A 14,712-nucleotide genomic window follows, 5' to 3' on the forward strand; every position below is an offset into this window, starting at 1 on the left:
ACAAATCGTTGAAGTTGGCAATGCAGGTTGAGAAAGCGGTTAATAAAGCATACGGGATCCTGGGCTTTATAAATAGAGGCATAGAGTACAAAAGTATGGAAGTCACGATGAATCTTTTTAAAACATTGTTTCGGCCACAACTGGAGTATTGAGTCCAATTCTGGACACCACACTTTAGGAAAGATGTGAAGGCCTTAGAAAGGGTGCAGAAGAGATTTACTAGAATGATTCCAGGGATGAGGGACTTTAGTTACGAGGATAGACTGGAGAAGCTGGGGTTGTTCTCCGTGAAACAGAGAAGGTTGCGAGGAGATTTGATAGAGGTATTTAAAATCATGAGGGGTCTAGACAGAGTAGATAGAGAGAAACTGTTCCCATTGGCAGAAGAATCAAGAACCAGAGGGCACAGATTTAAGGTGATTGGCAAAAGAACCAAAGGTGACATGAGGAAAAACTTTTTTACACAGCGAGTGGTTAGGATCTGGAATGCACTGCCTGAGGGGGTGGTGGAGGCCGATTCAATCATGGCCTTCAAAAGGGAACTGGATAATTACTTGAAAGGAAAAAAGTTTCAGAGCTACGGGGATAGGGCGGGGGAATGGGACTAGCAGGATTGCTCTTGCATAGATCCGGCGTGGACTCGATGGGCCGAATGGCCTCCTTCCGTGCTGTAACCTTTCTACGATTCTATGAATCAAACAAAAGGTTACACTGCGCCCAAAAAGGAAATATTAGGAGAAATGGTCAAAACCTTAGTCAAACAAGTAGGTTTTAAGAAAGGTCTTAAAGAAGGAGAGAGGTGTGGCGAGGCGGAAAGTTTTAGGGAGGGAATTCCAGAGCTTACGGCCTAGACGGCTAAGGCACAGCTGCCAGTGGTGGAGCGAAGGAAGTGTGGTTGCGTAAAAGGCCAGAGTTGGAGGAACGCAGAGTTCTTGGAGGGTTGTAGGGCTGGAGCATGTTACAGAGATAGGGAGAGGTGAGGCCATGAAAGGATTTGAACATGAGGATGAGAATTTTAAATTTGAGCCATTGGTGGACTGAGAGCCAACTTAGTTCAGCAAGCACAGGGGTGATGGGTGAACAGTAGTTTGTGCGGGTTAGGATACAAGCAGCAAAGTTTTGGATGAGCTCAAGTTTACGGAGGGTGGAAGATGGGTGGCTGGTCAGGACAGCTTTGGAATAGTTGAGTCTGGAGGTGACAAAAGCATGGATGAGGATTTCAGCAGAGATGGGCTGGGGTAAGGGCAGGGGTAGGGGCAAAGGGGAGACAGGTGATATTACAACGGTAGAAGTAGGCGGTCTTTGTGATGGAGAGGGGGACAGTTTAAATGCGTATTTAATATGACTGGTTCACATCTTGCCTCGATTGTTATACGTCACTACTACTCCAATGAACTAAACCTCCTTTCCTAATTCTTCCTGCTTTGAGAATTTGAATTGGCTCGATTGATTTTGCAATTAGCTGTTATTCAATTGACATTCTGTTTTAATGTTTTAATATCCTTTCCGATCTTGACTTCTCACTGACTCTATGGTTACTTTCCTTTGTCCTTTTAGTGATGGCTTCTTTATTTATATTCTCTCCCACTTGTTATTTTCCTCCTCCCTTCCTTTGCTCAAGTTCCAGTTCTGTTGGACCTTTAGCCTCGTTCTCCAACCCAGAAGGGGCTGCAGCAATTACAGGCATCAGGGCCTCCAGCCATACATTTCATGAGGGTCTTAAGTCAGATCTACATGAAAGCAAATGGGCAATAGCAGAAAATAAACAAATGAGTGTGAACCAATTTCATGTTTTTAACTAAAATGCTGGAAAGCACTCAGCAGGTCAGGCAGCATCTGTGGTGAGAGAAACAGGATTAACGTTTCAGGTCGATGACCTTTCATCAGAACTGGAAGATGTTAGAGATTGATGGACTCTTACTTTAAATATCATATTTTTAGTGTTCAGTTTAGATTTTAGAAATTCTAAACTGCCCACTCAAAACCCCCGGACTCTCCAGAGCAGAAAAGGCTAGGTGGCAAACCTAGTACAAGTCCGAGAGGTATAGAGTGCTGAAGAACTTGGCTCCAGCTAAAGCTTCCTGTAGTCTCTTTTCACTCATTCGTCGATTAGTACCTTTTTCTCCTTGTCGTGGAGGACATCGAATTTGCTAGTTAAGTTTCATCATACGTGCCGTGTTGTCTCCATTATCAGTAACTCCTGTCATGCTATTAATTCGTGTCTCTCGCCAAGTACTTAACTGTACCTGAAGCAGGTAGGCAGCTGTTTATTCTGGAGTTTCAGTTGGCAGCAAAATAAGAGTTTGGTTTCTTAACCTAAGGGCAGTCTGCTGATTTACTGCAGAAAGATAACTTGCTTTGTCAAGTTTTTTAGCAAACCTTTAAGGAGTAAATCCTATAAGGTCGTGCTCCCAGTGTGGAGTCTCATCCACCAGGAGAACATATCGGGAATTCAGATGTCTCCTCTTCAAGGTTTTGCAGACAGAATATCATGGATGGTGTGAACCCGAATTCTTGATAGGTACTCCTGGAGGGTACGACTCCATGCTAGGTGTGCAAACTCGTAAAATTACTCAGATGATGTCCAAATGTACACCTCAAACATGGCTATAAATGCAAAACAAAGCCTTTGAGGTGGGAGTCGCTACTTATGGAGGATATTTCAACCCCCATGAACGGGTGGGTTGGAGGCAGGTGGGAAGTTCAAATAATAGAATTTTGCAGCACCACCGCAACCTGGCTCCAACACTCCCACTTCCACATTTAACAAATGCGCGTTTGGCAGTGTGCGAGTAACCCACTCACTGGAGGTGGGTCGATAATTAATACTGGCGGGTGGGTACTTATCAGTGCAATTTACCGCATTACCACATGTTAATGAGGCGATTTTAAATTTAATTTAACAGGTATTAGAATTTAATGCCTCCAGCACGGGTTTCCCGGGCACTGCTAGTGGGCCAGGAGGAGTAAGAGTTCTTCCCCGCAGCTCACCAAGCTTACCTTTTAAACACCCCGCCATCAGCCAACCCTCCCACCCACCCCACAATGTCCGATGTGCCCCAACCGCACCCCCCCACCCCAACGATGTCCGAATTCCCCCAAGCTTCACGATCGGCCCCCCAATCATACCCTGAAGACTCTAATCTCTCCCCAGCAACCCCCCCATCTAACACCCGAGGACACTGATCTCTCCATGACCTCTTCCATCCAAATGCCGAAGACCCCAATCTCTCCCCAACACCCCCCAATCCAACCTCCGAAACACTGATCTCTCCCCGACCCCCCCCATTTAACCCCGAGGTCACTGATCTCTTCCCGACCCCCTCCCCATCCAACCCCCGAGGTCACTGATCTCTCTCCCCGACCCCCTCCCCATCCAACCCCCGAGGTCACTGATCTCTCTCCCCGACCCCCTCCCCATCCAACCCCCGAGGTCACTGATCTCTCCCTGACCCCGCCCCCCCATCCAGCACCTGAGGACACTGATCTCTCCATGACCTCTTCCATCCAAATGCCGAAGACCCCAATCTCTCCCCAACACCCCCCAATCCAACCTCCGAAACACTGATCTCTCCCCGACCCCCCCCATTTAACCCCGAGGTCACTGATCTCTCCCCGACCCCCCCCATTTAACCCCGAGGTCACTGATCTCTCCCTGACCCCCCCCATCCCATTCCAACCCCCGAGGACACTGATCTCTCCCCGACCTCCCACCCATCCAACTCCCAACGACATTGATCTCTCCCCGGCTGCTTTTCCACCCGACAGGCAGCCAGCCTATCAATTTGTCTAGCTGTTGGGCACGAAACCTGTTGAAACCTTTTAAATTGTGTCCTACTGTCAAAATCGTCACGACGTGTGGGAAACCCTTACTTCCAGGTTTCTAGTCCGAAAATACTCCAACTCTGAGTTAATATCCAGGCCTATGTGTCTGGGACATTTATTAATTAAATACTTATTCAATTACAGAAGAGGTGCAAATATTTGACTTAAGAAAATCTAAATTGGTGTCAGCATCACATTACGTAGTGTCAGCCCTGGCTCACTGGTAGCATTGTCACCTCTAAATTACAAGGTTATGGGCTCGATTTTAGGGTCGGGTTACCTGCGGGTTTCCAGCGGGGGGGCCCCGAAAATCCCGATCTCCGATCACGTGACCGGATTCGGACGAAATCCCGGCCGCTTCCGGGTACCGCGCTGACGTGCGGGGCTGCGCGCGAAAGCCCCGCTGGTGGGAATCCCGCAGGCAATTAAAGCCAGCGGGGTTCCACTTGAGAGTACTTAACTTGCTCGTTGTGGTCAGTTAATGAGCTGAAGCAGCTGTCAAAAGAGGAAGTGTGGGATTTTAGGTTCAAGGCAGTCAGTTTCATACACTGGGGGAAACAGTACCCTTCAAACCAGGCGTGTTGCAGCCAGCAGCCTGTGGCAGGTGCCAAGGTGCGCTCCACGGGGGAGCGCCCTCACCCACGCAGGAGGCCACCGCGTCACATAGGGCACCCCCTGCCCTCCACCAACCCCCGCCAAGCCAGAGGACAGACCGACACGAAACCGCAGCCCCAGTCCGAGGACCCACCCACCTACCCTGCACAACCCCTCACACCAACACCTGCCAGATGGGTGGTGCGTTGACATCGTCGGAGGACGAACAGGATGACCAGCCCCAGCAGCCTCGCAGTCCACGCCGTCCGCCTCGGAGAGGTGGGGCCCCCCAACACGATGCTGCGGCACACCCACCTGCACAGCAGGAGGGAGGGCAACCGCAGAGAGAGATGTGTCGCAGGAGGCACTACCCTCCGCACAGGGTGTACAGAGCGAGGCTCAGCTTCATGGACCTCTCCGAGGAGCAGTGCATACGTCGGCTCAGAGTCAATCGCCAGGTAGTCGCCGACATCTGCAGCCTCCTTAACCACGAGCTGCTCCCTGATGGACCAAGCAGCATCTTCTTACCTGTCGCCGTCAAAGTCACCACTGCCCTCAACTTCTTCGCATCCGGTTCCTTCCAAGGTGCCACCGGGGACATCACCGGGGTCTGTCAGTCCTCTGCACACAAGTGCATAAGGCAGGTCACCGATGGGTTGTTCCGCAGGGCCTCCCACTACATCAACTTCGCCATGGACGAGCGCAGCCAGATGGAGAGGGCGGTTGGATTCCATGCCATGGCCGGCTTCCCACGTGTGCAGGGTGTAATCGACTGCACCCACATCGCAATACGGGCACCTCCGCATGAGCCAGGGCTGTTCATCAACAGGAAGGGGTATCACTCCATGAACGCCCAGCTCATCTGTGACCACCGCCAGAGATTCCTACACGTGTGCGCCAGATACCCCGGCAGCTGCCACGATGCCTTCGTCCTCAGGGAGTCCGCCGTCCCGCCCATCCTGCAGGCACCCAACGCCGGCAACGGCTGGCTCCTCGGCGACAAGGGGTATCCCCTCCACACGTGGTTCATGACACCTCTGAGGAACCCCATCACCGAGCAGGAGCGTCGGTACAATGACAGCCACACTGCTACCAGGTCTACAATTGAGCAGACCATAGGGCTTCTCAAGATGCGCTTCAGGTGCCTTGATCGTTCTGGGGGAGCGCTCCAATACACACCATTCAGAGTGGGACGATTCATAGTTGTCTGCTGTGCCCTGCACAACATGGCCCAACAGAGAGGGGTGCCGCTGGAGGAGGCCCCATCCACACCCGCCACCCACATTGAGGAAGGCGAGGGCGAGGAGGAGGAGGAGGAGGAGGCGGAGGAGGAGGACGCGCCAGAGGATGTTGGTCGACCCATGCGCCGAGCCGCGACTCACCGGGATGGTCGCCGGGCCAGGGACGCACTCATACGTCAACGGTTCTCCTAGAGTCAGACACTGCGAGGCGCTCGCATCTCCTCATCTGCACATGCGAGCGGCCATACCAGCCCCCTCCACTGAAGAGTGCTGCCAGTAATCCTGCACCCACAGCAGTGTGCCCAATGGGTGGCAGCAGGTGTTCGCCGGCATGATGGCCTCCACGGAACGCAACTATTGCACAAGCCGCGGAAGAATGGACGAGAGGTGGCAGGAGTGGTGAGAATAGACTATTTAATATCTCGAATGTGACATTATATAAGAGACAAAGTACAAAATAATAAACACCCTGGTGTATTCCCTTTGTGATTATAAGGCCTTTGCAATTCTTCTCCGGGAACCCCTACGTGGTGCTACCCCTGTGGCTCCAGCAGAGGTAGTGGCAGGTTGCTCGTCTTCTTGCCTTGACCGGGTAGATGCTTTTGGCGGACGGCCCCTGGGTTTCGGTGCCCGTGAGGGCACCTCCACAGACTGCTCCTCCTGCACCGGGGCAGGGGCAGACTCGGCCACCTGGAGAGGAGGCACCATTGCGGGTACTGGTTGAGAGGTGGGCAACGGGTGGGACGTGGGGACGCCTTGAGAGGCGTCCCCGCTTCCATGTCCCCGGTCACCATCATCCCTCTCTTGGCCTCGGCCCACATCACCCCTTCCACCCTGCTGGACGGCAGTTTGGATGGCATGTGTGAGGCCTTGCAAGGCCACCCCTAGTGTATCCCTCAGCCTGTTGGTGGCGTCGGAATGTTGCTCACCCTGAATCCGTACAGACGTTGTCAGGGCCTGCAAGGACTCGAAGTGGAGCTGTGCGTGACGCTCGAGGGAGACCAGCCTGTCCTCCACCGCAGACAGTCCCGCACCTACCCGCGACACTGTGTCGCCGGTACCCTCCTGTGCCTGCGCCACCAATGCCCACATGCAGGAGGTGGACTCCTCCATCGCCTGCGCTATTGTGGACAATGCGCGCGGCACCTCTGCCAGTACCTCAGCAATTAGCTGGTGGCCCTCGACGACTCTCCTTTTCACTGGTGGCCCCCTGGGTTCAGCATCTGGGTCCGGCTGAGCAGAGCCTGGAGATGAGTGCTCCCTCCGTCGCGGACCCTCCGCGGCTGCCCCTGCCACCAGGGTCTGCTCATTCTCACTCGTGCGCAGTGACTCACCAAGTGCTACCCCAACTAGTTGGCGAGGGGGACCCACCGAGGTGCGTGTCTCTGCGCTGGTGGATGGTTGGCTCTGATGTGACGATGCACCCTCAGAGACCGCCATGTCCTCTGAGGAATCGCCCTCCACGCTCGCTTGACCCAAAGACGGACCTGCAAGAGAACAGAGGGCACTTTGAGGCATGTGGACCAACTTGACAGTGCGCCTGATGGCAGGTGATGAGACGGTAACTCGCGATCATGGGTGTTGAGTGTCAGCTTTCCCTTACCGGCCGTTTCGGCAGCGACACACTCGCCATCGGCCACCGACAGGCAATGTCGCGTGCGGGCGAGGTCGAGCGCCTCCACCTCTGCGTCGGTGAGCTCCACCACTTGCGGCGGCCCACCTCCGGTGCGTGCCCTTTCCCTATTGTTCTTGCTTCTCTTCTCCTGTGAAGGCAAAACACAGATGTGTGAGTGGGTGCGTCTTGCATCATGAGACACATCGAGCATCGGTGTGGTTGGGTTGAGCGTGGCGCGGAACGGATGGGAGGAAGCGTGGGCCACGTGCCCATCCCATTGCATGGGGATTGGGGTGTGTGGTAGTGTTCGGGTGGGGTCAGGGACGGTGGGTACTTGCGTGCATGGCGAGGATGGTGAATGAGTGGCTGTGAGGATTGTTGATGGAGCGCAGTGGTGGCTGTGCAGGAGGGGGTTGTGATCTGCTTGGCGTGATGGTGGGGACGGGATGTGGGAGGGTGCGTTGGTGTACTCACCTTGCCAGACCTAGTCAGGTCATTGAAGCGCTTGCGGCACTGCTCCCAAGTCCTTGGGGTGTTGCCCCTGCTGCTCACCTCCGCCGCCACCTCTGCCCATGCCTTCCTGGTTGCGGCGGCAGGGAACTTGCGCCCATCTTCTGGGAAGAGTGTTTCCCTCCTCCTCCTCACGCCCTCCAGCATCAGCTGCAGTGCCAGATCTGAAAAACGGGGCGCAGCCTTTCCCCTTTGTTGAGCCATTCTCCCAGACCTCTTGCTTGCAGCAGGAGGGGCTTTGGGAGACTGCCCCTTTAACTGGAGCTCCTACATCGCGTCGACGGTACTGCGCATGCGCAGCCGGCCGGCACGCAGCTGGGGAGCGCAGAACCCGGAAGCAGGGCTTAATGGGTCCAATTATCCCGCGATCGCGTGGGGGACGCACACAATTAGCCGTCCGCGTTTTCGACGCTCCCGGAGGACCACCCGCTGGGAACCCGCAGGCCTGCTAAATTCGAGCCCTATGAGTTCATTCCAGGACTTGAGCACATAATCTAGGCTGACATTTTAGTGCAGCACTGAGGGAATTTAGCATTGTTGGAGGTGCCATCTTTCAGATGAATTGTTAAAGTGAGGCCCCATCTAACTTCTCAGCTGGACGTAAAGGGTCCCAAGGCACAAGTTCTCCTGGTGCCCTGGCCAACATTTGGCTTCAATCAACACCACCAAAAAACAGATTAACTGGCATTCATCTCTTGACTGTTTATAGGACCTTACTGTGTAGAAATTGGTTGCCATGTTTGCCTGCATAACAACAATAACTACAATTCAAAGAAGAATGCATTGGCTACAAAGCACTTTGGCACATCCTATGGCCATGAAAGTCGCTATACAAATGGAAGCTCTTTCCTTCTTACAGTGATTCTGGATGATTATCATGCTATACTAAACGTGTCTTTTCCTAACAGATATGAGAAGAGAAAATAGTTGTCAGTCAGACAGTAGTGGATTTCTGGAGGACCCATTCATCCCATCACAGGTAGATAACCATACTGCACAAAGTGTTACAAGATTGAATACAAAGCCTGGTCTTCAGTTGCTGTCAAGCCTTTATTCATAGAGCTCCACATTACACACACTACACCCTAGATAAGCTGTCTTATATACGGATACAAGAGAGCCCCAATTGATACACACCACCTGAATACAATTAACACTAATTGATATAAATCACGTGGATACAATAAATACAAAGTCTTGACCTACAGCACCAAAACATAATATTTGTCCCTAACCTTGGTTTTGTTCTTTGGTCCCAATTACTTCACATGATGCCACTAGATAATTAGAGGTTCTTCCTTTTTAATTATTGTCGAGAGCACCAGAAAAGTGTTCTAAGCAGCTATTACAGCATGTGGTCAGCTCATTCATGCACAGGCGGTGTCACCAATGGGTCCTATTATCAGCCCCAATTTAATTTGAAGTCAATGGAAATAAAACGGTTCTGCCTATTCGCTACTTCCCAATTTACAATATCGCACAAAGTCAAAATCTAACCCTCCCAGTAATCAAAACTCTATACCAGATTGCATAAGACAAAAATCTAGGCCATAGGAACATGGGAACAGGAGTAGGTCAGTTAGCCCCTCAAGCCTGTTCCGTCATTCAATGAGATCATGGCTGATCTGTGACCTAACTCCATATACCTGCCTTAGCCCCGTATCCCTTAATACCTTTGGTTAACAAAAATCTATCAATCTCAGATTTAAAATTAACAATTGAGCTAGCATCAATTGCTATTTGCGGAAGAGAGTTCCAAACTTCTACCACCCTTTGCATGTAGAAGTGTTTCCTAATTTCACTCCTGAAAGTCCTGGCTTTCATTTTTAGGCTATGTTCCCTAGTCCTAGATGCCCCAACCAGCTGAAATAGGGTAGATAGAGAGAAACTATCAGTTCCCCTTAATAACTTGAAAACTTCAATCAAATCACCACTCAAACTTCTAAATTCCAGGGAATACAACCCTAGTTTGTGTAATCTCTCCTTGTAATTTAACCCTTGGAGTCCAGTTATCATTCTAGTAAATCTACGCTGCACTCCTTCCAAGGCCAATATATCCTTCCTAAGGTGCGGTGCCCAGAACTGAACACAGTACTCCAGATGTGGTCTAACTAGGGCTTTGTATAGCTGTAGCATAACTTTTACCCTGTTGTACTCTAGTCCTCTAGATATAAAGGCCAGCATTCCATTAGCCTTTTTGATTATTTTCTGTACCTGTCCGTGACATTTTAATGACCTATGAACATGGACCCCTAAGTATCTTAGGACTTCCACTGTTTCAAGCTTTTCACCATTTAGAAAGTACTCTGATCTATCCGTTTTAGGTCCAAAGTGGATGACCTCGCACTGAAATCCTACACTGAAATTCATTTGCCACAGTTTTACCCATTCACTTAATCTATTAATATCTCTGTGTAGTGTTATGCTTCCATCTACACTGCTTACAATGCTGCCTATCTTTGTGTCATCGGCAAACTTGGATATGTGGCTCTCTATCCCATCATCTAAGTCATTAATAAATATAGTAAATATTTGAGCCCCAACATAGATCTCTGTGGGACACCACTCGTCACATCCTGCCAGTTTGAGTACCTGCCCATTATCCCTACTCTTCGTCTCCTGCCGCTCAGCCAATTTCCTAACCAGGTCAATAATTTGCCCCCAATTCCATGAGCTTCAACTTTAGCTAACAGTCTCTTATGAGGGACTTTATCGAATGCCTTCTGCAAGTCTATATAAAAACATCCACAGACATTCCGCTGTCCACTATTTTAGTCACCTCTTCAATACTAAAATAGTCAGGCATGACCTGTTCTTTACAAATCCATGCTGGCTTTCTCTGATCAGTTGAAAATTTTCAAGGTGTTCAGTCACTCCATCCTTAATTATAGACTCTAGTAATTTCCCGACAACAGATGTTAGGCTAACTGGTCTATAATTCCCTGATTTCCCTCTCTCACTTTTCTTAAATAGCTGAGTGACATGTGCAGTTTTCCAACCTAAAAGAACAATTCCTGAATTGAGAAGACTTTGGAAGATTATAGTTAGGGCAGCTGCAATGTTCTCACCTACTTCCTCAGCAGGTGTAGAAAAGGCAAATTGTAAGAAAGAAAGAAAAATTGAAGTTAAAATCTGTAACTTTTAAAAAATTTTACATCGGCACCTACAAAACCTTACTTCCTGTTGTCATATTTTTGTGTCAACTTTTTTCCCCATTATAAACTCCTATGTCTGCATTGATAATGGAAGCTGCCTATGTAAACTTGTCACTCTGTAATTACATCCTGCCAGTGGGGGCACTGTAATACCTCAGTCTCTGCTAAACAGAAACTCCTAAGTTCCAACCAACTCTATTTCTCTGCCCCTAAGTTGCTGTCAGTTTTGCTGTTTAACTATAAATGATATCAAATCAAGTATTATATAAAAATAGCAGCAGAATGTATGACTTTAAAACTGAGACTGAATTACGTCTTCATGCTCTGGTCCAATTATCCCCCACTCTTTAAGCCCACTTCACCTGAAGACTACACTTGATCTTGACTCCCCTGTAGAATGCCATGGGGAGGTTGAAAGTGATGGACAGGCAGTTACTGTCAATTTAATAAAGTTGCAACTTTCATTTGAGTACTTTTCTTAATATAATAATAATAATGTTTTTCCAGCTTATACAAAGTGCCACTGAAATACATATAAAACTGCCTGGCCCAGGGAGCCTGGAATGATCTTGTACTTTCTGGCAGTCTCTATCTGCAGTAGTATTCAATGATATTGCCTATTAAATGTTCTGGGCTTTATTATAGTCTAGAAATAACTGTCAACCAAGCTGTTGTACATTCATACCAAGCTCTCCTCTCCGTTACTTTAACTTGTGTCAGCTTGTCTCAATAGCTCTCTCTTCTTTGACTTAAAAGGTCATGGGTTTAAGGTCTACTCCTGGGCTTGAGTACCAAATGTGGCTGGCACTTTAGTGGTGGCTGGCAATTTAGTGCTGCATTTTTGGAGGTGCCATCTTTCAGATCAAATAATGAACTGAGGCCCTGTCTGCCTTTTGGAATGGATGTAAAAGATCCCATGGCACTATGGCAGGGAGTTCTTTTTGTGTCCTGGCCAATACTTCTCACTCAACCAACACCACCAAAAGTAGATTATTTCGTTATTTATCTCATTGCTATTTGTGGCACCTTGTAGTGTGCAAATTGGCTGCTGCGTTTCCCTACATTGAAAAGCAATTAATTGGCTGTGAAGTGCTTTTAGACACCTTGAGCCAGTGAAATGTGCTTTATAAAGGTTTCTTCTTTAACTAAATAAATGTTAAAATAATGGAGAGTGGGCTTTGATATGAGCTTATTAGTGACCATACGATAAGATCACTGGCACTAATTTTAAAACTTTATCTTTAATGCAAAAAACCTCCAAAATAGCTACTTGATTTCTCTTCTGTGCGCTACCTAATGTTTGCTGAACATTTTCAGATTCCACGTGCACTAGAAAGTGTTAGTGATGACAGCATCGACAGCCAAGCCACCATACAAGAAAACAGGCAGTGGTCATCCCAGCGTAAGGATCCTGGACAAGCAACAGGCAGCGTTACTGATAAAACCTCTATCCCTAGATCTGTCGACAGTGATCAGGCACAGTGTTCAGCAGCACACACAGTGTCACGTGTTTTAAAAGAAGAGAAGACATTTAACGTGGAAAATCTCGACAGCCATTCTCGTGCTGTCTGTAATCAGCAGACAATCGCAGCTCCATGTGCTGAGAAAATCACCGGGGAAAGAAATGGTTTAAGTGGCAGCAGTAGCTGTTTGTACACAACAGATCTCGGGGCTACGAAGCAAGGTTCAGTTCCTGGCACCAGTTCCTGGCTGAGTAACCAGGTCCAGGTTCAAAACAGTGCTGCAGACAGTCAGAATGATAACTCTGTAAGGAGTAAAGCAACAAATGTGAACAATATGAGTATGACCCAGGAGAAGTCCAGCCTTCTTCCAGAACATGTTACTGGTACAAACAAATTAGTGACCATCCAAATTACTCAAGACAAACTGCAACAAAGAAACGTCACAGAGGTTCATTCTTTAGAATCATTACTGCTTTTATTGCAGGCAAACAAAGACACTTCCAACCACGAGAGTGTGCTCAGAGGAAGTGGGGACAAGATGAGAGATGCTTCAGTGCAAACTGATGAGAACACTGAGGCGTGCCTGACTGAAATAAGTCAAGATCCTCAAGTAAAGAACTTCTCTTTACTTGTACCTGAATTTCAGTCTGGGAGGCTAGGCTTAAAATCAGTTTCATTGGATACTGGACTGGATGATGTCGAGGAGAATGCTCAGGAGTCAACCTCTATCACTCCAGCCCACTGTCACCACTGCCACCATTGTTACTGTCTCCACCATCACTGTTCATCAACATGGTTCAATGGTAAGGATACAAAATACCCATCAAAGACTGCTGTATCGCCCTCAGAGACACAGCTTATCAAGACCTTGCAGCAATTACAACAAACAGCAAGAATCATCTCTGCATCCCCAGTAAGTACATCCTACAGAGCAATTGAAGGAAAAGAAACCGAAAAGTTTTACAAATGATAGTATTATACTTAGATTGTAGGAGAAATGCAGTCATCGCAGCAAGGGAAAGACACCTACCTCAGACCAGATCAGGGCCAATCCAACTATGCATTCTCTGAGCATGCCTCGTTTAATCAGGCAAATTGACTCGTGAGCTGCTGCCTGATTCATGAGGTATTAGGCTTAGTGAAAGTTGATTTTCTTTTTGTACATCTTGAAGGCATGCGTGAGCCTCATTATTGTGCATAATTGTAGTCATTTTTATTTAAATTGTTCTCACATTGGAATCCACCATTATTTTCAGCTTTTCACTCTTTTAGTGCTGCTTTACTTTGTGCTCCAGCTTTCAGAACTTGGGTTCTTACAAGTGTGAATGACCATTTGCGATTGCATTATGTGTCCTTTTTTTTTCAACTGTCATGCAGCTGTTCCTGCAATATTCTTGGAGCGTGACTTTTTGCCATTATTTGCTGCTAAATTTTTGCATTGCAAGATTCTGCAATTTCCTCCTTCAAGATCCAAGGATGAATCCCATCAGGCCCTGTCACACTCTCTTCCCTTAGCTTAACTAACTATCTGAAATCTTCCTTTTATCCATCACAATATTGCTCATCTCGCTCTCAACCACTTCAAGATTCACCTCCTCTCTGATATCCTTCTCTTCGGGAGAGACAAATTTGAAATACTTATTAAATACCTCTGCTATTTTTTGATCATCCTCTACAAATTGACAATCCTCTCTTCACTGGATCCCACCTCGCTTTTAAAAATTCTCTTTTTACTAATATATTTGTAAATAGCTTACTGTTCCGTTCAATGTTTAAAAAGAAATCCTTATACCAGGATAAAGGACATCACGGAGAGGGTGCAGAACATTCTGCGGGGGGAAGGGGAACAGCCAGAAGTCATGGTCCATCTGGGTACCAACAACATAGGAAAGGAAAAGGATAAGATCCTGCGGTCAGAGTTTCAGGAGCTAGGGAAGAAGTTAAAAAGCAGGACCTCAAAGGTAATCTCTGGATTTCTCCCAGTGCCACACGCTAGTGAGTACAGAAATAGGAAGATGAGGCAGGTTAATGCGTTGTGGCTAGAGACATGGTGCAAGAGGGCTTCAGATTCTTGGGGCATTGGGACCAGTTCTGGGGCAGGAGGGATCTGTTTAAGACAAATGGGTTGCATCTCAACAGAGCTGGGACCAATGTCCTTGCAGGGAGGTAAACTAGTGCAGTGGGGGAGGGTTTAACTAATTTGGCAGGGGGATGGTCATCAGAGTGTAGCATTAGAAAGAAGAAACAAAGTGCACAAGGATTGGGAGAGACAGATAGCACTAGGTTAAGAAATAGTACAGTATTAGGTG

At 48.3% G+C, this 14,712-nt stretch overlaps 1 protein-coding gene across 2 annotated transcripts in view; it reads left to right on the forward strand.

The window, feature by feature from the left end:
* itprid1 (ITPR interacting domain containing 1) overlaps positions 1 to 14,712 on the forward strand; it is a 145,063-nt gene that overhangs the window by 63,494 nt on the left and 66,857 nt on the right. For both annotated transcript variants that reach the window (XM_067981380.1, XM_067981381.1), the window contains exons 11-12: positions 8,694 to 8,764; positions 12,258 to 13,316. In XM_067981380.1, the coding sequence (XP_067837481.1) occupies positions 8,694 to 8,764; positions 12,258 to 13,316 (1,130 nt within the window). The remainder of the gene's footprint in view (positions 1 to 8,693; positions 8,765 to 12,257; positions 13,317 to 14,712) is intronic.

The sequence above is a fragment of the Heptranchias perlo genome, chromosome 3 (assembly GCF_035084215.1).
Source record: "Heptranchias perlo isolate sHepPer1 chromosome 3, sHepPer1.hap1, whole genome shotgun sequence".
In the NCBI taxonomy this organism is placed as follows: Eukaryota; Metazoa; Chordata; class Chondrichthyes; order Hexanchiformes; family Hexanchidae; genus Heptranchias; species Heptranchias perlo.